At 36.3% G+C, this 25,311-nt stretch overlaps 2 protein-coding genes across 2 annotated transcripts in view; both read right to left on the minus strand.

Moving 5' to 3' along the window:
- Positions 1 to 761: 761 nt before the first annotated feature.
- LOC127555849 (arylacetamide deacetylase-like 3) lies at positions 762 to 13,251 on the minus strand. Its single transcript, XM_051988513.1, has 2 exons — positions 12,617 to 13,251; positions 762 to 4,462 (listed from the first exon to the last, which is right to left on the minus strand). The coding sequence occupies exon 2, from the start codon at positions 2,427 to 2,429 to the stop codon at positions 1,662 to 1,664; it is 768 nt and encodes a 255-aa protein (XP_051844473.1). The 5' UTR covers positions 2,430 to 4,462; positions 12,617 to 13,251; the 3' UTR covers positions 762 to 1,661.
- AADACL4 (arylacetamide deacetylase like 4) overlaps positions 9,101 to 25,311 on the minus strand; it is a 35,203-nt gene continuing 18,992 nt past the window's right edge. The window contains 4 exon segments of the mRNA XM_051988520.1: positions 9,101 to 9,871; positions 9,874 to 10,586; positions 15,813 to 15,876; positions 17,379 to 17,595. Coding sequence (XP_051844480.1) covers positions 9,813 to 9,871; positions 9,874 to 10,586; positions 15,813 to 15,876; positions 17,379 to 17,595 — 1,053 coding nt within the window. The 3' untranslated portion in view covers positions 9,101 to 9,812.

Raw genomic sequence — 25,311 nt, forward strand, 5'->3', positions numbered from 1 at the left:
GTCTCTCTTCACTCCTTCTGGGGAGCCCAGCTACCAACTACAGTGGTGACCTAAGTTCAAATCCAGTTAACCTTATTAGAAGATATAGAATTAATTATCTTGCCACTCATTCTTGGTAACTTCAAATGTCATTTTTCTTTAGGGGATTTAAAACTAATTCAGCGCTTGACAAACCAAATAAAGTGAGCATTTCCATATATGGAGCAGAGCAAAAGAGAATTATATGTAATTTATATTTATATTCAGTTTATGTATATATTAAACATGTAACTGCAAAGTCAGCCTCCTTATCTGTGACTCATTCTTGTTTTTCTTCTTTTCCTCCCTATGGATTTTTTTTTAAAAAATTTGCAAGGCAACCAAGGTTAACTGGATTTGAACTTAGGTCCTCCTGACTCCAGGATTGGTATTTTATCCATTGTGCCAAGTAGCTTTGCTCTCCCCCCTATTTTTTGATGTTTCAATGATTCTTTTTTCTCTCTTTGTTATTTATTTTTTGAGACAACCCTAACTCTGCCATCCATTCTTAACCTTACCCCCCATTGAAACAATATCGTTGTAACAAAAATGCATAGTTAAGGAAAACAAATCCCCCCATTGGCCATATCCAGATATGTAAGTCTACATCTTAACCTCTCAAATAGCAGATTTTATCACTAGTTCTCTGAAATTATGGCTGGTCATTGGATTGATCAAGGTACTTATCTTTCAAAAATTTTTTTACAATGTTATTATATATTACAATGTTGTTATAGGAGAAATTGTTTTGATTCTACTTATTTGACCTTTATTGATTCATATACATTTTCCCAAGTTTTTTTAAAACTCTCCCTTTTGTCATTGCTTCCATCACAATAGTAATTCATTATATTTACACACCATAATTGATTCAGCAATTGTCTAACTGCTGGGAATTCCCTTTGACTCCAGTTCTTTGTATTTTAAAAAAATGACTTTTTTTCCTTTTTTTTTGTACAGCATGATAAATATGGAAATGTGTTTAGAAGAACATTGTATATGTTTAACTTAAATTGGAATGCTTGTTCTCTTGGGAGGGAAGGAGAGAGGAAGGAGAGAAAAATCAGAAAACAAGATTTTGTGACCCCTTTTCCTTTTCCTTTGATCTCTTTTAGCCAGTATAAACCTATTTCTGAGTCGAAGAGAAATGTCATCTTTCCTTCTTCCAAGTTGGTCACAGAAAACCATATGATATTGTCAAGTCTCAATCACAGGTCCTTTTGTCACTCTTATTCCCAGTCACTAGGAGCTCAGATAGTGAAGACAGGTTTTCCCGTCAAACTTGAGCCTTTTTCCTGGAATCATTTGCACACTCACAATTCATCTTAGGATACTCCCAATATGAATAGTCCACATAACTAATATAGATTTAGAAAAGATAACATAAGACTTAACCTGCCTGGTCTTCCCACCACCATGTCTGTGATTAAGCACTACTTCAAACCATCTTTCTTTAACTATTTATCCATCAGAAACTGTTTTGTCATTCTTGAATCTATGGCAGGTCAATCCTCCCAAGCTCTTATCTTCAGCCCCAAAACCTGCCCTATTTCCTAAATCAGTAAAATGAAACTCAATAGGGCCCCAAGTTTTAAACAGAGTTCACCCTAGCCATTCTTTCCCGAAAGTCCTGGGAGTGAAGTTCACAGTTCCTTTATAAAAGTAATAATAATATTCAGAATTTTTAAGGAGCAGGGGAAATAAAACCCCTTTTGGCCAAAGCTGACGAGCACTCCGTGAAAACCATCTTCCATGTGGTGCCACCTCACAGGCACCCCCTGATCCTCCAGCCTCTTCTTGTACAATAAAGCATCATCCCGTAGGATATCAAACTCACAGCTCACAAGCAGGGTTTCAGGGAGTTGGGCAATGATGTCATCGTCAGCAATTAGGGGTGAATGTGTTGTATGTAACAACGTTTTGCTTTCCAAGTAAGCATCTTCATTAAAAGAACCTGGTGACATGGGTTGGTAGCCTCTCTCTTTGAACCTCTTAGGTATGCTATTGACATTAATTATTTCCCCATACTTCTTCCACATCTCAGGAGGCACATGAGCATTTTGCATAATTATAGATGTCCAAGACGGGTGGAAATCTAAATAAAGGGACATATAAAGTCCAAGATTACTCAAGGTAAGGAATGGGATATTTTTGTTCTGTTGATGCGAAGGCAGCTGGAAATTAAATCCCTGGACATAAGGATAAATCAGAATCTGTGCTCGTATCTTAGGGAGATCTGGTTGGGTCACAAGCATTTGGCAAATAGAAGTTGCACTTGTCCCTCCAGCACTGTCTCCACAGAGGATGACCCGAGATGGATCCACCCCATAGGTGTCCAGAGTTCTCAGAAAGTAGATTGTAGCAGTTATGCAGTCATTCAATGGAACGGGGTGCTTGTGGTCAGGAACCATGCGATAACTAAAGAGGAATCAAGAGATAAATGGGATTATACCTTGACATAAAATCAGTTTCACTTATATTCAAGGTTCTAGTTAAAAATGTTTTGTTCTAAGAAGCATAGATTGTCAGAGCTAGAAAGAGCCATAGAAATTGCCACTTGATTTTACAAAGGAGAAAAATGAGGCCCAGAGAGAATTAGTGACTCACTCTAAAACAAGAGTAAAATTTTTAACTTGAGATCCATGAACTTTTTATTTTTTTCTTTTAAGTCCTTTTTTTATTATAATAGTATTTTATTTTTCCAAATACATACAGAGATAGTTTTCAACATCTACCTTTGCAAAATCTTGTTTTCTGATTTTTCTCTCCTTCCTCTCTCCTTCCCTCCCAAGAGAACAAGCATTCCAATTTAAGTTAAACATATACAATGTTCTTCTAAACACATTTCCATATTTATCATGCTGTACAAAAAAAAATCAAATCAAAAGGGAAAAAAACCAAGCAAACCAACAACAACAACAAAAGGTGAAAATATCATGTTGTGATCCACATTCAGTCCCTATACACTTCTCTCTAGATATAGATGGCTCTCTCCATCACAAATCTATTGGAATTGACCTGAATCACCTCATTATTGAGAAAAAGCATGTCCATCAGAGCTGATCATCACATAATCTTGCTGTTACTGCATACAATGTTTTCCTAGCTCTGCTCACTTTACTCAGCATCAGTTCACGGAAGTCTCTCCAGGCTTTTCAGAAATCATCTTGCTCATCATTTTTTATAGAATTCAACAATAATATTCTATAACATCCATATATACCATAGCTTATTCAGCCATTCCCCAACTGACAGGCATCTACTCAGTCTCCAATTCCTAGCCACTACAAAAAAGGCTGCCACAAACATTTTTGCACATGTGGGATCTTTTCCCATTTTTATGATCTCTTTGGGATGCAAACCCAGTAGAGACACTGCTGGATAAAAAGGTATGCACAGAAAAAAAAATTATGATAACTATTTTCATGTAATTGGTTTTCTTTGAAATCTTAAAAGAATGTTATTAATGTATCCAAAAACATTGTTCTGAGGACTCAATAAAATTCATAAGGACCCATGACCCAGAAAATGTTAAGAATCTCTGCACCAAGGTTATACAGCTAGGAAATAGAAGTGCCAAATACTAATTTCAAATCCAAATGTTCTTTCTAGTATACTATACAGAGTGCATCATTCTGTTAACAAGAATTACTTGTATTTGATACATGGGAACAGGAAAATAAAGAAGTATTGATTTAAAAATTATAACTTTGTAGAAGGTATTCATGGATAAAATATGGTTCTTGAAGGCTATGTCTTCTTCTTTTTTTTTTTTTTTTTTTTGCCCCATTAGAAACAAAATAGATAGTAGCATTGTATTTTAAGAAAATATATTTATGTGAGAAAACCTGGGAACCAGAGCTAAGATAAGCTAAGATAAGAAATAAAATAGAGAGCATGCTTAGGATGTTAGGATCATAACAGAGTTGGAAGTAACCTCAGAAGTAATTTAGACCATTTCTTTATTTTTAAATGAGGAAAGTGAGGTCTATGGAACATCGGCGGGCCAGAACTCTGAAACAAGGATTCTTACAAGTTATTAAATCAGTAGAATTGATAAAGACAATGGTAGTTCAGTACATGTGCTTAGTACTTACTACTGTTTAAAAAAAAGAATGTTACAAACCTAAGAAAGCATATGAATAAATAGAGCTTTCCTTAAAACAAGCAGTATCTCTTTAAAACTAAAAGCCAGAATTTTCTGAAGTGGGCATAAGTTAGAACCCTTTCCAATAAGATTGAGTGAAAGTAAGAATATCCCTTATCAGAACAACTGAAAAATGACTCATCAACAATAACATGATACTAGAAATGCTAGCTACAGCAATAAGACAAGAAAAAGAAAAGAAAGGAATAAGCAGAATCAAAGAGGAAACAAAATTATCACTTTTTACAGATGACATGATAACTTAATTTATATAACCTTAGACAGTCAACTAAAAAACTAATTGAAATAAAAAACAACTTTAGTAAAATTGCAGAATATAAAATAAACCCATACAGACTACCTACATTTATGTATATTGACAAAAAAATTCAGTAGGATGAGATAGAGAAATTCCATTTGAAATAACTGTGAAATGAATAAAATACTTGAGACTAGCTTACCATAATTACAAAACACTCCTTACTCAAATAAAGATAAGTCTAAATAACTGGAGAAATATTTTTGGGAAGGCCAATGTGATATAATAAAAATGACAATATTATCTAACTTGGTTTACTTTTATTAATTACCATACCAATCAAACTATCAAAAGACTACTTTAAAGCTAGAAAAGAATCATGATTCATCTGGAGGAACAAAAGGAAAAGATATCAAGGTAATTAATGGGGAGAAAAAACAAGAGGAAGGAAGCCTAGCAGTACCAGATTTCAAACTACACTACAAAGCCATAATCATCAAAATGGGGGGAAAAAAACAAGAAGGAAGGAACACTAGCAGTACCAGATTTCAAACTATACTACAAAGCCATAATCATCAAAATAATTTGCTCATGATAAAAAAATATAATCAGTGGAATCAATTAGTTACATAATATATGGAGATCAAAGCATACAATAAGCTAGTATCTGATAAACTCAAGGACCTTAGTTATTGAGGCAAGAACTCACTGTTCAACAAAAACTATTGGGGGGGGGGGCGCTAACTTAAGATGACAGAGTAAAAGTTCACATTTGTCAAACTTTCCCCTTCTATAAAACCACCACAGAAAACACCCGAGCAAGCTCTGAGTGGGAAAACCAATTTTTAGTTACAGCACATCATTTTTCTAGCCCAGAGCAATTTAGGAAGCAAAAAGAGAAGTCTGCAGATTATGGAACAGGTTCTGGTCAGGAGCATGGCACAGCAGAAGTGGCACCTGTGGTGGATATAAGACTAGAGAATAGCAATACTCAGATAAGGGGACTGAATATCTTTGTCAGAATGAGATCCTGGGAATGAATCTTCTGTCATAACACTTAGTGCACAGTCAGGTGCCATTTGTAAATTCCATAGTGCCTTTACCCAGTTACACAGCAGAGAGGAACATTTGTGGTCAGGGACTAGGGGTTCTATCTGTGTGAGGGCACTAAACCTTTCTAGATCACACTTTGGAAGCAACCAAAAACACTACTTGTCCTCACACACTGAGCTGTAAAAGTAGCAGAAGATAATAAAAATCAGATGTTATCTCCTCTGCAGAGGTGAGCAAAGCCCAACACTAACAAAAAGTCCAAGTCAAGAAGTAGGTTGTACAAATGTTTGAACAACAAAAAAAGAATCTAATCATAAAACATTACTGTGGTGACAGGAAAACACAAGACACAAAATCAGAATAAGATAATGACATGAAAACATGCACAAGCAAAGCCTCAAAAAAAATGCAGATTGGATACAAACCCAATAATTTGATACTGGATAAGAAACAGAGTGGTTACTTAATGGAATCGATTTGGTCTATAATATACAGAAGCAAAATGAACACATTAACCTCGTAATTGATAAACCCTAAGATACCAGCTATTGGGGCAAAAATTAAACATTTCTTCTGAAAAACTAGAAATCAATTTGGCAGAAACTAGGCATAGATCAGTATTTCATGCCATATGCCAAAATAAGCTCAAAATCTGCACATGGGTTAGATGCAAAGAGAGATATCATAAGCATATTAGTAGAACATGGAAAAAATTACCTGTTAGATCTAAGAACAAGGGAACAATTCATGACTAAACAAGATATAAGAGAGAGCTCCATAGATGGTAAAATGGATAATTTTTATTGCATTAAATTTTGAAGATTTTGCGCAAGCAAAATGCATTCAAGCTTAGAAGGAAAACAAGAAACTGGGAAGAAAAGTTTTACAGCCATTTATTTTTTGTGATAAAGGCCTCATTTATGAAAGATTTAGAAACTAAGTCAAATTTCTAAAAATAAAGGCTATTCTCAATTGATAAATGGTCAAAAGATACAAACAGGTAATTCTCAGAAGACATCAAATCTAACCATAGTCACATAAAAATGTTCTAAATCACCAATAATGGAGAAAATACAAATTGAAACAATTCTGTATTACTCCTTCACATCTATCAGATTAAGATGACAGAAAAAGAAAATGACAAATTCTGGAGAGGATGTGGGAAAAACAGTCACATTAATGCCTTTTGGAGTTGTGAACTAGTCCAAACATTCTGGAGAATAATTTAGAATTATACCCACAAGGCTTTAAAACTATGTGTATCTTTTCTAGCAATAACCCCATTAAGTCCAAATCCCCAAACAAAATAAATCAAAGAAAAAGGAAAAGGACCCATGGGTATAACAATGTTTATAACAGTTCTTTTTGTGGCAGGAAAGAATTGGAAACTGGGGAATTGCCCATCACTTGAGATAGCTAAATAAATTATGATATATGAATGGAATGGAATACTATTGTGCTGTATAATGAAATAGATACCTTCAGAAAAATCTTGGAAAACTATCAACTGATCCAAAGTAAAAATAAGCAGGACCAGGGGAATAATTCCGACAGTAGCAAGTATATTATAAAGATAAACAACTTTAAAAGATTGATCACACAATGACCAAACAAAAATACTAATGACTCATGAGAGTCTGGAGAGAGAGAGTTTTTAGATTAAAGAGTGATGATTAAAACATCTTAAAAAATGACTTCTTTGGCAGAGTGGAGGAAAGTGGTAGGTAAAGCTAATGCAAGAGTTTGTTTTATTTGACTATACATATTCTAGGAAGATATAGTTGCTCTTTAGTCATCTGAAAGAGGTTCAATTTTTCCTGCTTGATCCCAAAGAACAGAAGTCATAGCAATGGGTGGAAATTGGAAAGAGACAGATTTAGGCTTAAGATCAAGAAAAACTTTCTAACAACCCAAATTTTCAAGAAGGGCCATGGTTTGTCTCAGTAGTTGGTGGGTACTTGACACCTCCCTCCCTGGAAGACATGCTGTAGTCAGGATTCCTTTTTTGGATAAGGATTGGTTTCAGTTGCCATGTAAATGTTTTCCACCTCTAAAAGTCTATGATTCTATAATTTAGGAAACAGGGCTTCTCCATCCTGGATTAGTTAAAGATCTCCCTGCCTCTTTCTGCTTTCCAGAACACTTATCTAATAAGTTATCCCCTTCCATATGTGCTCTGACCCCTCCTACCTACAGAAAAAAATCTATTACTCACCCAATAGCTACAACCACAGAGTCACTTTCCCTGGCCAAGTAGCAGCACAGGCGGTTGTAAAACTCTGGAAAAGAAAGAGTTTTCAGTAGTAGCTGACTTACCTCTCCCAGCACTGCCCACCTCCCATTTTTATATCATTCTCTCAAATTCATCTTATAACTATACCCTCTGTCTATATTATTCCTTCTAGCTGCAGTGTTTGTGGTGAAATTCTATTTTAAAAATATATTTATTTAAAACAAATACAAAATAGAAAAAGAAAAAATTATCATATGCACAGCAGAACTTGAGAGAATTCAAAATACGTAATTGTTAGAGTTCAAATGTTGGAGTTCTTGTTCTTCTCAAAGCACAGCCGATTTAGAGGCTTAGAGCCCTTCGGATGTCTCCAAATCCAAAGGTTCTGTCCTTCAGCCTCTGCCTCTGCTTTCTTCTGCCTCCAACCAACACAGATATGGAATGTCTCTCTTCACTCCTTCTGGGGAGCCCAGCTACCAACTACAGTGGTGACCTAAGTTCAAATCCAGTTAACCTTATTAGAAGATATAGAATTAATTATCTTGCCACTCATTCTTGGTAACTTCAAATGTCATTTTTCTTTAGGGGATTTAAAACTAATTCAGCGCTTGACAAACCAAATAAAGTGAGCATTTCCATATATGGAGCAGAGCAAAAGAGAATTATATGTAATTTATATTTATATTCAGTTTATGTATATATTAAACATGTAACTGCAAAGTCAGCCTCCTTATCTGTGACTCATTCTTGTTTTTCTTCTTTTCCTCCCTATGGATTTTTTTAAAAAAAATTTGCAAGGCAACCAAGGTTAACTGGATTTGAACTTAGGTCCTCCTGACTCCAGGATTGGTATTTTATCCATTGTGCCAAGTAGCTTTGCTCTCCCCCCTATTTTTTGATGTTTCAATGATTCTTTTTTCTCTCTTTGTTATTTATTTTTTGAGACAACCCTAACTCTGCCATCCATTCTTAACCTTACCCCCCATTGAAACAATATCGTTGTAACAAAAATGCATAGTTAAGGAAAACAAATCTCCCCATTGGCCATATCCAGATATGTAAGTCTACATCTTAACCTCTCAAATAGCAGATTTTATCACTAGTTCTCTGAAATTATGGCTGGTCATTGGATTGATCAAGGTACTTATCTTTCAAATTTTTTTTTACAATGTTATTATATATTACAATGTTGTTATAGGAGAAATTGTTTTGATTCTACTTATTTGACCTTTATTGATTCATATACATTTTCCCAAGTTTTTTTAAAACTCTCCCTTTTGTCATTGCTTCCATCACAATAGTAATTCATTATATTTACACACCATAATTAATTCAGCAATTGTCTAACTGCTGGGAACTCCCTTTGACTCCAGTTCTTTGTATTTAAAAAAATGACTTTTTTTCCTTTTTTTTTGTACAGCATGATAAATATGGAAATGTGTTTAGAAGAACATTGTATATGTTTAACTTAAATTGGAATGCTTGTTCTCTTGGGAGGGAAGGAGAGAGGAAGGAGAGAAAAATCAGAAAACAAGATTTTGTGACCCCTTTTCCTTTTCCTTTGATCTCTTTTAGCCAATATAAACCTATTTCTGAGTCGAAGAGAAATGTCATCTTTCCTTCTTCCAAGTTGGTCACAGAAAACCATATGATATTGTCAAGTCTCAATCACAGGTCCTTTTGTCACTCTTATTCCCAGTCACTAGGAGCTCAGATAGTGAAGACAGGTTTTCCCGTCAAACTTGAGCCTTTTCCTGGAATCATTTGCACACTCACAATTCATCTTAGGATACTCCCAATATGAATAGTCCACATAACTAATATAGATTTAGAAAAGATAACATAAGACTTAACCTGCCTGGTCTTCCCACCACCATGTCTGTGATTAAGCACTACTTCAAACCATCTTCCTTTAACTATTTATCCATCAGAAACTGTTTTGTCATTCTTGAATCTATGGCAGGTCAATCCTCCCAAGCTCTTATCTTCAGCCCCAAAACCTGCCCTATTTCCTAAATCAGTAAAATGAAACTCAATAGGGCCCCAAGTTTTAAACAGAGTTCACACTAGCCATTCTTTCCCGAAAGTCCTGGGAGTGAAGTTCATAGTTCCTTTATAAAAGTAATAATAATATTCAGAATTTTTAAGGAGCAGGGAAATAAAACCCCTTTTGGCCAAAGCTGACGAGCACTCCATGAAAACCATCTTCCATGTGGTGCCATCTCACAGGCACCCCCTGGTCCTCCAGCCTCTTCTTGTACAATAAAGCATCATCCCGTAGGATATCAAACTCACAACTCACAAGCAGGGTTTCGGGGAGTTGGGCAATGATGTCATCGTCAGCAATTAGGGGTGAATTTGTTGGCTGTAACAACGTTTTGCTTTCCAAGTAAGCATCTTCATTAAAAGAACCAGGGGACATGGGTTGGTAGCCTCTCTCTTTGAACCTCTTAGGTATGCTATTGACATTAATTATTTCCCCATACTTCTTCCACATCTCAGGAGGCACATGAGCATTTTGCATAATAATGGATGTCCAAGACGGGTGGATATCAAAATAAAGGGATAGATAAAGACCAAGATTACTCAAGGTAAGGAATGGGATATTTTTGTTCTGTTGATGCGAAGGCAGCTGGAAATTAAATCCCTGGACATAAGGATAGATCAGAATCTGTGCTCGTATCTTAGGGAGATCTGGTTGGGTCACAAGCATTTGGCAAATAGAAGTTGCACTTGATGCTCCAGCACTGTCTCCACAGAGGATGACCCGAGATGGATCCACCCCATAGGTGTCCAGAGTTCTCAGAAAATGGATTGTAGCAGTTATGCAGTCATTCAATGAACTGGGATGCTTGTGGTCAGGAACCATGCGATAACTAAAGAGGAATCAAGAGATAAATGGGATTATACCTTGACATAAAATCAGTTTCACTTATATTCAAGGTTCTAGTTAAAAATGTTTTGTTCTACCTAAGAAGCATAGATTGTCAGAGCTAGAAAGGGCCATAGAGATTGCCAACTTGATTTTACAAAGGAGAAAAATGAGGCCCAGAGAGAATTAGTGACTCACTCTAAAACAAGAGTAAAATTTTTAACCTGAGATCCATGAACTTTTCATTTTTTCTTTTAAGTCCTTTTTTATTATAATAGTATTTTATTTTTCCAAATACATACAGAGATAGTTTTCAACATCTACCTTTGCAAAATCTTGTTTTCTGATTTTTCTCTCCTTCCTCTCTCCTTCCCTCCCAAGAGAACAAGCATTCCAATTTAAGTTAAACATATACAATGTTCTTCTAAACACATTTCCATATTTATCATGCTGTACAAAAAAAAAATCAAATCAAAAGGGGAAAAAACCAAGCAAACCAACAACAACAACAAAAGGTGAAAATATCATGTTGTGATCCACATTCAGTCCCTATACACTTCTCTCTAGATATAGATGGCTCTCTCCATCACAAATCTATTGGAATTGACCTGAATCACCTCATTATTGAGAAAAAGCATGTCCATCAGAGCTGATCATCACATAATCTTGCTGTTACTGCATACAATGTTTTCCTAGCTCTGCTCACTTTACTCAGCATCAGTTCACGGAAGTCTCTCCAGGCTTTTCAGAAATCATCTTGCTCATCATTTTTTATAGAATTCAACAATAATATTCTATAACATCCATATATACCATAGCTTATTCAGCCATTCCCCAACTGACAGGCATCTACTCAGTCTCCAATTCCTAGCCACTACAAAAAAGGCTGCCACAAACATTTTTGCACATGTGGGATCTTTTCCCATTTTTATGATCTCTTTGGGATGCAAACCCAGTAGAGACACTGCTGGATAAAAAGGTATGCACAGAAAAAAAAATTATGATAACTATTTTCATGTAATTGGTTTTCTTTGAAATCTTAAAAGAATGTTATTAATGTATCCAAAAACATTGTTCTGAGGACTCAATAAAATTCATAAGGACCCATGACCCAGAAAATGTTAAGAATCTCTGCACCAAGGTTATACAGCTAGGAAATAGAAGTGCCAAATACTAATTTCAAATCCAAATGTTCTTTCTAGTATACTATACAGAGTGCATCATTCTGTTAACAAGAATTACTTGTATTTGATACATGGGAACAGGAAAATAAAGAAGTATTGATTTAAAAATTATAACTTTGTAGAAGGTATTCATGGATAAAATATGGTTCTTGAAGGCTATGTCTTCTTCTTTTTTTTTTTTTTTTTTTGCCCCATTAGAAACAAAATAGATAGTAGCATTGTATTTTAAGAAAATATATTTATGTGAGAAAACCTGGGAACCAGAGCTAAGATAAACTAAGATAAGAAATAAAATAGAGAGCATGCTTAGGATGTTAGGATCATAACAGAGTTGGAAGTAACCTCAGAAGTAATTTAGACCATTTCTTTATTTTTAAATGAGGAAAGTGAGGTCTATGGAACATCGGCGGGCCAGAACTCTGAAACAAGGATTCTTACAAGTTATTAAATCAGTAGAATTGATAAAGACAATGGTAGTTCAGTACATGTGCTTAGTACTTACTACTGTTTAAAAAAAAGAATGTTACAAACCTAAGAAAGCATATGAATAAATAGAGCTTTCCTTAAAACAAGCAGTATCTCTTTAAAACTAAAAGCCAGAATTTTCTGAAGTGGGCATAAGTTAGAACCCTTTCCAATAAGATTGAGTGAAAGTAAGAATATCCCTTATCAGAACAACTGAAAAATGACTCATCAACAATAACATGATACTAGAAATGCTAGCTACAGCAATAAGACAAGAAAAAGAAAAGAAAGGAATAAGCAGAATCAAAGAGGAAACAAAATTATCACTTTTTACAGATGACATGATAACTTAATTTATATAACCTTAGACAGTCAACTAAAAAACTAATTGAAATAAAAAACAACTTTAGTAAAATTGCAGAATATAAAATAAACCCATACAGACTACCTACATTTATGTATATTGACAAAAAAATTCAGTAGGATGAGATAGAGAAATTCCATTTGAAATAACTGTGAAATGAATAAAATACTTGAGACTAGCTTACCATAATTACAAAACACTCCTTACTCAAATAAAGATAAGTCTAAATAACTGGAGAAATATTTTTGGGAAGGCCAATGTGATATAATAAAAATGACAATATTATCTAACTTGGTTTACTTTTATTAATTACCATACCAATCAAACTATCAAAAGACTACTTTAAAGCTAGAAAAGAATCATGATTCATCTGGAGGAACAAAAGGAAAAGATATCAAGGTAATTAATGGGGAGAAAAAACAAGAGGAAGGAAGCCTAGCAGTACCAGATTTCAAACTACACTACAAATCCATAATCATCAAAATGGGGGGAAAAAACAAGAAGGAAGGAACACTAGCAGTACCAGATTTCAAACTATACTACAAAGCCATAATCATCAAAATAATTTGCTCATGATAAAAAAATATAATCAGTGGAATCAATTAGTTACATAATATATGGAGATCAAAGCATACAATAAGCTAGTATCTGATAAACTCAAGGACCTTAGTTATTGAGGCAAGAACTCACTGTTCAACAAAAACTATTGGGGGGGGGGCGCTAACTTAAGATGACAGAGTAAAAGTTCACATTTGTCAAACTTTCCCCTTCTATAAAATCACCACAGAAAGCTCTGAGTGGGAAAACCAATTTTTAGTTACAGCACATCATTTTTCTAGCCCAGAGCAATTTAGGAAGCAAAAAGAGAAGTCTGCAGATTATGGAACAGGTTCTGGTCAGGAGCATGGCACAGCAGAAGTGGCACCTGTGGTGGATATAAGACTAGAGAATAGCAACACTCAGATAAGGAGAATGAGATCCTGGGAATGAATCTTCTGTCATAGCACTTAGTGCACAATCAGGTGCCATTTGTAAATTCCATAGTGCCTTTACCCAGTTACACAGCAGAGAGGAACATTTGTGGTCAGGGACTAGGGGTCCTATCTGTGTGAGGGCACTAAACCTTTCAAGATCACACTTTGGAAGCAACCAAAAACACTACTTGTCCTCACACTGAGCTGTAAAAGTAGCAGAAGATAATAAAAATCAGATGTTATCTCCTCTGCAGAGGTGAGCAAAGCCCAACACTAACAAAAAGTCCAAGTCAAGAAGTAGGTTGTACAAATGTTTGAACAACAAAAAAAAGAATCTAATCATAAAACATTACTGTGGTGACAGGAAAACACAAGACACAAAATCAGAATAAGATAATGACATGAAAACATGCACAAGCAAAGCCTCAAAAAAAATGCAGATTGGATACAAACCCAATAATTTGATACTGGATAAGAAACAGAGTGGTTACTTAATGGAATCGATTTGGTCTATAATATACAGAAGCAAAATGAACACATTAACCTCGTAATTGATAAACCCTAAGATACCAGCTATTGGGGCAAAAATTAAACATTTCTTCTGAAAAACTAGAAATCAATTTGGCAGAAACTAGGCATAGATCAGTATTTCATGCCATATGCCAAAATAAGCTCAAAATCTGCACATGGGTTAGATGCAAAGAGAGATATCATAAGCATATTAGTAGAACATGGAAAAAATTACCTGTTAGATCTAAGAACAAGGGAACAATTCATGACTAAACAAGATATAAGAGAGAGCTCCATAGATGGTAAAATGGATAATTTTTATTGCATTAAATTTTGAAGATTTTGCGCAAGCAAAATGCATTCAAGCTTAGAAGGAAAACAAGAAACTGGGAAGAAAAGTTTTACAGCCATTTATTTTTTGTGATAAAGGCCTCATTTATGAAAGATTTAGAAACTAAGTCAAATTTCTAAAAATAAAGGCTATTCTCAATTGATAAATGGTCAAAAGATACAAACAGGTAATTCTCAGAAGACATCAAATCTAACCATAGTCACATAAAAATGTTCTAAATCACCAATAATGGAGAAAATACAAATTGAAACAATTCTGTATTACTCCTTCACATCTATCAGATTAAGATGACAGAAAAAGAAAATGACAAATTCTGGAGAGGATGTGGGAAAAACAGTCACATTAATGCCTTTTGGAGTTGTGAACTAGTCCAAACATTCTGGAGAATAATTTAGAATTATACCCACAAGGCTTTAAAACTATGTGTATCTTTTCTAGCAATAACCCCATTAAGTCCAAATCCCCAAACAAAATAAATCAAAGAAAAAGGAAAAGGACCCATGGGTATAACAATGTTTATAACAGTTCTTTTTGTGGCAGGAAAGAATTGGAAACTGGGGAATTGCCCATCACTTGAGATAGCTAAATAAATTATGATATATGAATGGAATGGAATACTATTGTGCTGTATAATGAAATAGATACCTTCAGAAAAATCTTGGAAAACTATCAACTGATCCAAAGTAAAAATAAGCAGGACCAGGGGAATAATTCCGACAGTAGCAAGTATATTATAAAGATAAACAACTTTAAAAGATTGATCACACAATGACCAAACAAAAATACTAATGACTCATGAGAGTCTGGAGAGAGAGAGTTTTTAGATTAAAGAGTGATGATTAAAACATCTTAAAAAATGACTTCTTTGGCAGAGTGGAGGAAAGTGGTAGGTAAAGCTAATGCAAGAGTTTGTTTTATTTGACTATACATATTCTAGGAAGATATAGTTGCTCTTTAGTCATCTGAAAGAGGTTCAATTTTTCCTGCTTGATCCCAAAGAACAGAAGTCATAGCAATGGGTGGAAATTGGAAAGAGACAGATTTAGGCTTAAGATCAAGAAAAACTTTCTAACAACCCAAATTTTCAAGAAGGGCCATGGTTTGTCTCAGTAGTTGGTGGGTACTTGACACCTCCCTCCCTGGAAGACATGCTGTAGTCAGGATTCCTTTTTTGGATAAGGATTGGTTTCAGTTGCCATGTAAATGTTTTCCACCTCTAAAAGTCTATGATTCTATAATTTAGGAAACAGGGCTTCTCCATCCTGGATTAGTTAAAGATCTCCCTGCCTCTTTCTGCTTTCCAGAACACTTATCTAATAAGTTATCCCCTTCCATATGTGCTCTGACCCCTCCTACCTACAGAAAAAAATCTATTACTCACCCAATAGCTACAACCACAGAGTCACTTTCCCTGGCCAAGTAGCAGCACAGGCGGTTGTAAAACTCTGGAAAAGAAAGAGTTTTCAGTAGTAGCTGACTTACCTCTCCCAGCACTGCCCACCTCCCATGCTTCTTCTCTTCTTTACCCCAGCTTTAACCCTTGTGCAGAGCATGTGTGTTCTATCTGCTCATTATTTCATCATTTGCTCTCCTTCTGGGGGGGGCACATCTGTGGGTCATTCTCTCTTTCTATGACCCTTTCCATGTTTCATGTTTCTTTACAATTATGTTACCTGAGAGTTCTTAATAGGATCCTAAAATATCCAGTCAAACCTTCTGTTCATTCCAGATTAATGGGTTATTTTTGTTGGGTTTTTTAAAACTTAAATGATTGTTTGAAATGAAAATCCACCAATCATTGTAACTGAATTCTACTTTTCTATAAGTTGATGAGTGGAAACTCATGTTTTTTGAGGCCTCAGAGGTGTTGGTTACAACACCTTTTCTTGGTACAAAATCCAGCCCAATATGTGGGCTGGATAATTAATTATACTACAATGAAGTGAGGAGGATGGGAAGAGGAAAGAAATTATTCATTAGTCCTACTCACCTTTTGCACTTACTTTATTTAGAGTCACTGGGCTAAGTGTCAAGGAAAAGACACTTTCCCACCCCCCCCCTCTTGAAAATGATGATCTCTGAACTATCACCTGTGAGAAGTACTGATTTCAAACTACAGATATTGCCTAACTGCTGCTCCAGTGGCTGCTTTGGCAGAGATGATCTATCTAGGTGAAAGGTAAGGCCAAAAATGGGCCATAAATTTACGTTTTTGAATTGATTACTGAAAGCTTAAATAGGGATCCTATTTTGTAAAATGGGGGAGAAAAGTTACACTAGGACAGGGATTTTTAACCATTTAAAACCATTTAACCATTTAAGGGTCCTGGGCCCCTCTTTGCTAGTCTATGGAAGCCTATGTACCCCCTTCTTAGAATCATATTTTTAAATGTATAAAATGAAATACATAGGATTACAAAGGAAACCTATTATATTGAAATACAGTTCTCAAAATATTTTTAAAAACAAATTTTAAGTATCCCAGATTGAGAATTTCATATGATATGATCCCTAAGGTTTCTTTCAACACTAAATGCTATAAATACTTGTATTTTAGATCATGTGACTTAATTGCCTTCTGCCCCATGGGGGATTGTCTTCATTTTCAAGAAATACATGGGAGAAATGAATGAACAAGATAATAATAACTGTCTACATATACCAAGTCAGAAAGTAATGGCAGAGATCATCCTTATTGTCCCCACAGACCTTTGTCGTTTCTTTGAAAAGGGCTTAAAATTGAGTTGTAACACCCAACATGTCAAGCCTGAAATCTTAGGGAGGAGGGAGTGTGTAATCCTTGATTTTGAAAACCATTGAATACCCAGTTCCTGTGAAAAGTAACAATTTCAAACATGCATGTTCACTATTTGACCTGCACAAGGAGAATAAAGCCTTGGAAAAAGGTTCTGTTTCTTTACTAAGCAGAAGGGAAATCCTTTCTTACTCAGGCTCCCAAATACGCAAGCGCCTCCATGGAAAAAGATGATCCCGCAACGGGGTCTTGCAGATGGTGCCTTTGGCTTATATAGCCTCACCGGTACCTTCCCTAAGTGCAGTGTAGTTACCACAAGATGAGGGTCCTTTTTGTTCAGAAAACAGTCGTGCAAAAAGCGTATACATTTTGGCATTGAGCAGATGTTCAGTTTCTCTAAAATGTTACCCTGTTGGAGAGAAAAAAGAAATGATGATAGCAAATATTTATTTGCTAAGCACATACTATATGCTAAACACTTTAGAACTCAACTCATTTGATCTTCATAAGCACCCTGGGAAATGAATGCCATTATTAACTTATTTTACAAATAAAGAAACTGAGGCAAACCTGTCCAGGGTCACACTGTAAGGATGCCAGTGACACTCAATTGTTGAATATGAAGAAAGGGGAGGAGGAGAAGAGAGAGAAAAGTTTAAGAAAAAAGGTGAAAAGGAGGCCAGTTAAGTAAAGCTTTATAAACTAAATAGAGGATTTTGTATTTTATTCTGGAGATTATAGTGAATTGTTGAATCTGATAGAATGAAAGGGGGGGAATGACATGAAGTTGAGAAAGTGGAAAGATTTGAGGTAGAGAGTTTGGTTCAGCTGTTATCCTTAGTTCTCAAAGAGGATCCAAATGATATCACTATATTAGAGTTGAGTTAGTGTGTCCAGTGAGTATTGTGGTCAAATAGGACCAATATGAGCTCAGAAGGCTGGACCACAGCTCATGGGGAGACCACCCAGCGGCAGACTATTCAGTAGTTCAATAGAATATTTCACCAGGGTGGTGAACAGTGTCAGAGGAAAGAGGGAGACATACAAGAGATGTTAGGAAGATAGAAATGACAGGATTTGGAACTAATGATATGGGAAGAGAGAATAAAGAATCAGAGATGACGTAGGTTAAGAAATTAGGAAGAGGGGAAGATGAGTCAGTTATTCATGCTTGATTTCACAGGACCAGTGACACTGTGGGGTTATCCCTTGATGTGCATCTTGATTTAAGTGAGACACAGTTGCTCAAAGCTGAGGCTCTCTTCTAGACATCAAAGTCTAGTGGCAAGAAGTGGGTGTGGCTCAGGATGCAGTGATCGACCTTAGCATCCTCGATGTCTGGCTAAGCTTTAACTCACCAATGGGTTTGAGGCTTGCTGGTTGCCCTCAGCCTGGTTTAGTTCATCTGTCAGAGGTCCTGCCAGGCTGTGAAGGCTTCCCATGCTATAGCTTCTTAGAGCTACTGGTGAGAGTTGGATGAAAGTGCTTAGCTGCCTTGGTGCATGGAGTGTTCAGGGAACACCAGCAGATCTGATGGAAGGGCTTGCCAAAAATAAGCATTTACTAACTGCCTATTGTGTGATAAGCACTACACAAAGTACTGAGAATATAAAGAAAGACAGTCCCTGCCCTCCAGGAACTTACAATTTAATAGATAAGGCATTTAAACAACAATGTACAAACAAGCTTTATGCAGGATAAATAGAAAATAATCTACAGAGGAAAAGCACTAGAATTAAGAGGGACTGGGGAAGGCTTCCTGGGTAGAGGGGAATTTTAGCTGGAACTTGAAGGAAGCCAGGTAAGCCAGAAAGAAGGAAGAGATGAGGGGCAAGAGCATTCCAGGTATATAGGACAGCCAGAAGAAATGCCCAGAGAGATTGTGAGGGAAGTACATAAGAACACTCCTTCATAAGCCAATGAGGGTCAAAGGATTAAAAAATCCTTTGTTTCTATTCCAAGTTCTGCAAGTGCTGGGAGGCTTGAGGGAGTGAGAAACTTCCCTAGACAAGCCAGTGTGACCAGGAAGGAGAAGCCCCTGAAAGAGAAGCAGCAGTTCTGGCAGCCTGAGTAGGGACCAGGGCCAAGCATCCTCCAGGATTCCTGAAGCCAGAGCTGGACCAGTAGAGAATGGGAACAGAGAATGGCACTGATCAGATGCAAACGAAGACTGCTAATGTCAGAAGCAACAGGAGGATTGAATATTCAAAAACATTCAGGGCCCATCAAACCTTTGTTTCCCCTTGCTCCTTATCAAGAGCTGGCCTAGGGAAGTTGCTTCGGGTTCCCTGTGGCTTTCAGGCCATATCCTTCCCACTGCAGGAAGCAGGAGGAAGAAGAAAGGAGGAAAGGAAAGAAACCAAGTATACCTCCTTCTGGCAGCCTGCAGAGGGAAATCTGTAACTTGAAATGATTGGATCCCTCAATCTTTTTTTTTTTTTTTGGGGGGGGGGGGGGGGGGGGGGCAGAAGTACTTAAAGGTGCTTAATTCAACCATGATTTTTTTTAAGCTTTTTTATTTTCAAAACATATGCATGATAGTTTTCAACATTCACTCTTGCAAAAATCTTGTGTTCCAAACTTTTTCTCCCTCCTTTCTTCCCACTCCCTCCTCAGATGGCAAGTAATCCAATGTAAATTAAACATGTACAAATCTTTTTTATATACTTCCACAATTATCATGCTGAGTAAGAAAAATCAGGTCAAAAAGGAGCAAAAAATAAGAAAGAAAACAAAATGCAAGCAAACAATAACAAAAAGAGTGAAAATACTATGTTGTGATCCACATTCAGTCCCCACAATGCTCTCTCTGAATGCAGATGGCTCTCTCCATCACAAGATCATTGGAACTCAACCATGATTTCTTTTAGCAATAGCTAGTTATTATTAAAATAGCTAACTATTAAATTATCAATATTAATATTAAATTATTAAATAGCTAGCTATTATTAGCAATTATGTAGCACTTTGAAATCCTCAAAATGCTTTATATTATCTTTTATTTTGCTTTCTATCCAAACACATAGAATGTGAGGTTTGAAAGAGAGAAGAGAGAGTCACCCTTCTGAGAAACAAGTGTTATTTTCCTCAATAAGTTAAGGTGTAGCTCAGAGACAGTGAAAGAGCAAAGAGAGAATGTGTTTTTGCTTTTCTGAAATCAGTTCTCTTAGGTTCTGTGAATCCAAGAGCTATTTATTTACCCTTGGTCTCTCTCCTGAGCTCCACTCCCACACTTTGGGGCATCTCAAACCAGATATCCTTTGTGTATCACATATTCACCTGTGTCCAGAACTGAACCCATTCTCTCCTCCAACAAACCCTCACCTCTTCCACAATTCTGTATTGTTGCCAAGAGACTCCCCAGCTCACAGTCACCCTGGTTTGCAAGAGTAACACCATCTTCAGTTCCTCATTCTCACTCATCTTGAATATCCAATCAGTTGTCATTTCTATCTTTAAGACATTTCTTGTATTCATCCCTTCCCTCCCCCCACTCCCACAACCCTGCCCACCTCTTGTCTGGACTATTGAATGAATGGTGCACTTAATGATTTCTAGGTGATATGGTGAATAGACCACCTAGCCTGAAGTCAGGAAGACTTGATTTCAAACTTGACCTCAGACATTTATAAGCTATGTGACCCTGTTTTCCCTTAGTTTCCTCATTTGCAAAATGATCAAATGAGATATCAATTATAATGCGTTAACACAGTGCCTGGCACGTGGTAAGCACTACATGTGTTTCTCCTCTCTAGTCCATATTCCACTCAGGTACTATAGTGATTTTTCTAAAGCACAAATTTGATTATGTCAACCCCCTACTCAAGAAACAATAATGGCTCCCTATTACTTCCAAGATCAAATATAAAATCCTCTTTTAAAGCATTTAAACTGTTCCTAACACTGTACACAGTAACAGCAACATTGTGCAATAATCAACTATGATAATAAACAGCTCTTCTCAGCAATATAATGATCCAAGACAATTCCAAGTGACTCATGATGAAAAAAATGCCATCCATAGCCAGCGAAAGAACTATGAAATCTGAATGCAGATCAAAGCTTAGCATTTTCATTTGTTTTTGTTTTTGTTATTTCCTTTTGTTCTCAGTCTTTCACAAGATGCTAATGTGGAAATATGTTTTACGTGATTGTACATACATAATCTATATCAGGATGCTTATTGTCTTGTGGAGGGGGAAAGAAAAGATTTTTTACAGGTAATTGGGAGTGAGGGGTAAATAAAATGTTATTAAATTTTTTAAAAACACCAAAAAAACCCTCTTCATAATCCAGCTGCTTCTTTTGTAGTCTTATACTTTTTTTTCTCTCCTCAAACTCTAAAATCCAGGGACATTGGCCTGTGTCATTCCTCATATGTGACACTCCATATCTGATCATTTGCCTTTGTACTATGAGGAATGCCCCATTCCTCAAATGCTGTCCCTCCTTACTTACTTACCTTTTAGTTTCCTTTTTTACCTTGAATACTCTGATCAAATTAAGACCTTGTGCACAAAGCCTTTCCTGTTTCTCCAAGCTACAGATGCCTTCTCCTCTAAGATCAGCCTCTCTCTACCCTCTTTTCCTCCCCCCTCCAACTACTCCGAATATACCTTGTACCTACCTAGCTCTTTGCATTTTGTCTCATCCATTAGCACATGAGCCTCCTGAAGGCCGTGACTGATATTGTGTTTCCCCAGTGATTCTGTGGCATACAGTAAGACTTAATAAATGCTAGCTGACTTACTGACCAATTGATTTTTCCAAAGCATATAAAGTTACCACTTCTACAGCAAAAGGTACTGTCATGGAACCCTTCGTGCAGGAAAATCTACTTAAAATATTTTGGTCTTCACCATAGAAAAAGTATGAATTATCATGGCATTAAAAGATAAAATATGTTGTTACATATTTTATATATTTCTGAGTTTCTAAACTTTTTTCTCTATTATATATGTTGACATTGGTGTGCCATCTACAGCTTTCACAAAACTCCCTCGAAATTTTTATTCAACTTCTTATGTGAACCTGCAATATAGACAAACCACAATGGGGAAAAGTCATGATGTGGAAGGGATTACTGTAATACTTAACTGTTTAAGTTGTTGCCCCTGGAATGGAGGGGAATGTTATTTTATTTTTTTAACTTGAACCTAGTGTGAGAAAAACTAGATAAAGGATCCACATGTGGTGAAAAGCCATTTTTGCCTGAGGACACTCCTTGCTACAGAAGTGAGGGAAGCTTTCTGCTACTGCAGTTAGCTTCAAGAAACGGTCAAGTTCAAGATCATTCAGTGCCCACATAGACAGGCCCTTACAATGTGGATGGCTGCTGTCCACCAGGTGGTGCTAGACTCAAGCCACCAGTCTCATGATCTCCTGAGTTAGGAACTCAATAAATTATTGTACTTCCAATGGTCATGAAAGAAAAATTCACCCGATCCTGAATTTCAGCTTAGCAATAGAATTAAGAAGAATTTAGAAAGACTTCCTGCAGAAGGAACTTGAGAAAAGACAGGAAAGCCAAGAGATGGAGATGAAGAAGAACAGGATTTCCCACATGGGGGACGTGTTGGGAGCTGAGAGATGCATTATCTTGTTACAACAACAGCAAAGAAGCCAGTATCACTAGATTGAAGAATACTTATAAGGAAGAAGATTGGAAAATGAAGGTTATGTAATGAAGGACTTTGAATGCCAAATTGATTTGCATTTGTATATTATGGAGGAAGGAGCGTTTAAAGTTGAAGATGATTATTCAGTTTTGGACATGTGAAGCTTAAGATATCAATGAGATATCAAGTTCAAGATGTTCAATTGGCAATTGAATATACAAGGCTAGAGGTGAGTACAAGTTAAGATTGAACAAATAAATATGGGAGGCATCTGCATAGAGATTATCATTGAATCAATGGGAGATACTAAAATCACCAAGTAAAAGAGTAAAGAAGAAGTGATAAGGACCTAGACTGGAGCCCTAAGAGACAGATATGTCTGAATGAAAATCCACCCAAGAAGACTGAGAAGAATAAGGCAGGAAAATAAGATGGAGGATCAAGAAAGAACTGTGTTCTGAAAACCTAGAGAAAAGAGAGTAATCAGTGGCGTCAAAGGGAAAAGAACAAGAATAAGAACAAGAAGAACAAGAAAAACAAGAACAAGATCAAGTGGAAGAGGAAGAAGAAGAAGATGAAGAAGAAAGAAGACAACAAAAAAGATGAAGAGGAAGAAGAAGAAGAGGAAGAAGATGGAGAAGAAGGAAGATGAAGAAGAAGAAGAGGAAGAGGAAGGAAGAGGAAAAGAAAGAAGAAAAAGAAGAAATAATTTAGGAAAATCACAGTGACACATTTTCTATCCTAAGTCAGCACTAGGGAAACAAACAGATCAAGAGACATGGGGGATGGGATGAATATGGAGCATGCCATACATGCAGCTGGCCAGTCCCCAGAGAAAGACTGTGAACTGAGGCAAAAAAAAAGGTCCCAGATCCATATTAGGGCACCATAGTGGGGGCACATGGCAACTGAGAGCTTTGTTGTCCTCAACTAGTTCTGGGTCACAGATCCGGGATGAACTAAAAGACTTGAACCCTACTATCACTTTCAGTGGTCTGTGACTCTGAGTGGTATATTGAGAGAGGCAAGCTCAGAAGCAAACAATAACAGTGTGACTCAGGCTCCAGAAGAAGTCTCCAATATGAATCTCCAGCCCAGTTTGAAATTCAGCCCAGGGCAGAAATCCCAGACCAAAGGAAGATCAGCAATTCTATAACTTTAAGCCAACAGAACTTTCCAGCTGCTTGGTCAGTGGTTGAGTTTAGTAGCAGTCTACTATTTCTCAGAAATACATCCATGTCAGAAATTTGCAAAGCTCAGGCAGCAATTAGCCTGGATCAAACCATTTGGGAGACTGGATATTTGCATGTCCTCAGCCTGAGATATCTCTGGGATTTTGAAACAATACAACACTCAATATCACCAAGAAAACGGTAACAGGACTAGCCTGGATCTTCCCTCCAGAAGTGCACAGAGCATAGATTAAACATCAAATACAAAGTAAACTAGAAGAATAAACAAACAGAAAAGAACCTCATAGAAAGCTATTGTGGGGATAGGGACTCCCAAGACACAAGTCTAGAAGAAAATGGCTCAAAAACAAACAAGCCAAACCTAGGGAAAAAACACAACGTAGACACAAATTCAATTAGAATTCCTGAGATCAAGAATTGAAACAAGAGGTTCTTTTTAGAGGAATTAAAAATGTTTGGCAATGAAATGAGAGTGCTGAACGAATAAACTGATAGTAATGGGCGGGGGGGGGGGGGGGGGGGGGGCTGATGGATTGAGAGTTTTGCAGCTTGGCAGAAGAAATGCAAAATCTTGCCCCTTCAAGGATCTTTGAAAATTAGAATTGACCAAATAAAAATCAAAGCCTTCAACAAGAAAAAATTAAAATCATCAAAAGAATGAAAAATAGAAAAAAATGTAAGATATCTCATTTTTTAAAAAATGATCTAGAAAACCAATCTAGGTGAAGAAATTTGAGAAATACTGGACTATCTGAATGCCATGACTAGGAAAAGAGCCTAGACATCATATTTAAGAATCTTAAAATTTAAATTTGCCTAGATCTCTTAGAACAAGAAGACAAAGTGGAAATAGAATCCACTGATCACCTCCTAAAAGAGATATAATTGAAAACTTTGAAGAACATGCTAGCCAAGAATATAAGGCTTACAACCAGAGAAATGGAATACAATGCTGCAGAGGGGAAATGGACCTTTAATGAAGAATTCCAAACAAGAAACCTTGAAGTTCAAATATAGGAATTAAGAGAAATATACAAAAGTAAACATGAATGAACAATGATAAAGCGCTTACATTCAAATATGAGGTGACAAACTATCATCATAGGTCATAAAGGAAATCTAATTAGAAGGTCTAGAACTGGTTTTATTATGTCTTAATAATCTTAAAAGAAAACTGGAAAGAAAGAAGAAAATTACACTAGGAAAAAAGATAAGGTAAATTATCTCACATAATCAGGGTGCCCAAGAATTATACAAATAAGGATGAGGGGGTAGGCTGACGAACATAATTCTCCTCTGAACTGGTCAAAGGAG

Source organism: Antechinus flavipes, chromosome 3 (genome assembly GCF_016432865.1).
Source record: "Antechinus flavipes isolate AdamAnt ecotype Samford, QLD, Australia chromosome 3, AdamAnt_v2, whole genome shotgun sequence".
Classification (NCBI taxonomy): Eukaryota; Metazoa; Chordata; class Mammalia; order Dasyuromorphia; family Dasyuridae; genus Antechinus; species Antechinus flavipes.

Excerpts from the sequence above, each read along its gene's own strand:
- LOC127555849 (XM_051988513.1), bottom strand. The coding sequence starts at position 2,429 with ATGGTTCCTGACCACAAGCACCCCGTTCCATTGAATGACTGCATAACT.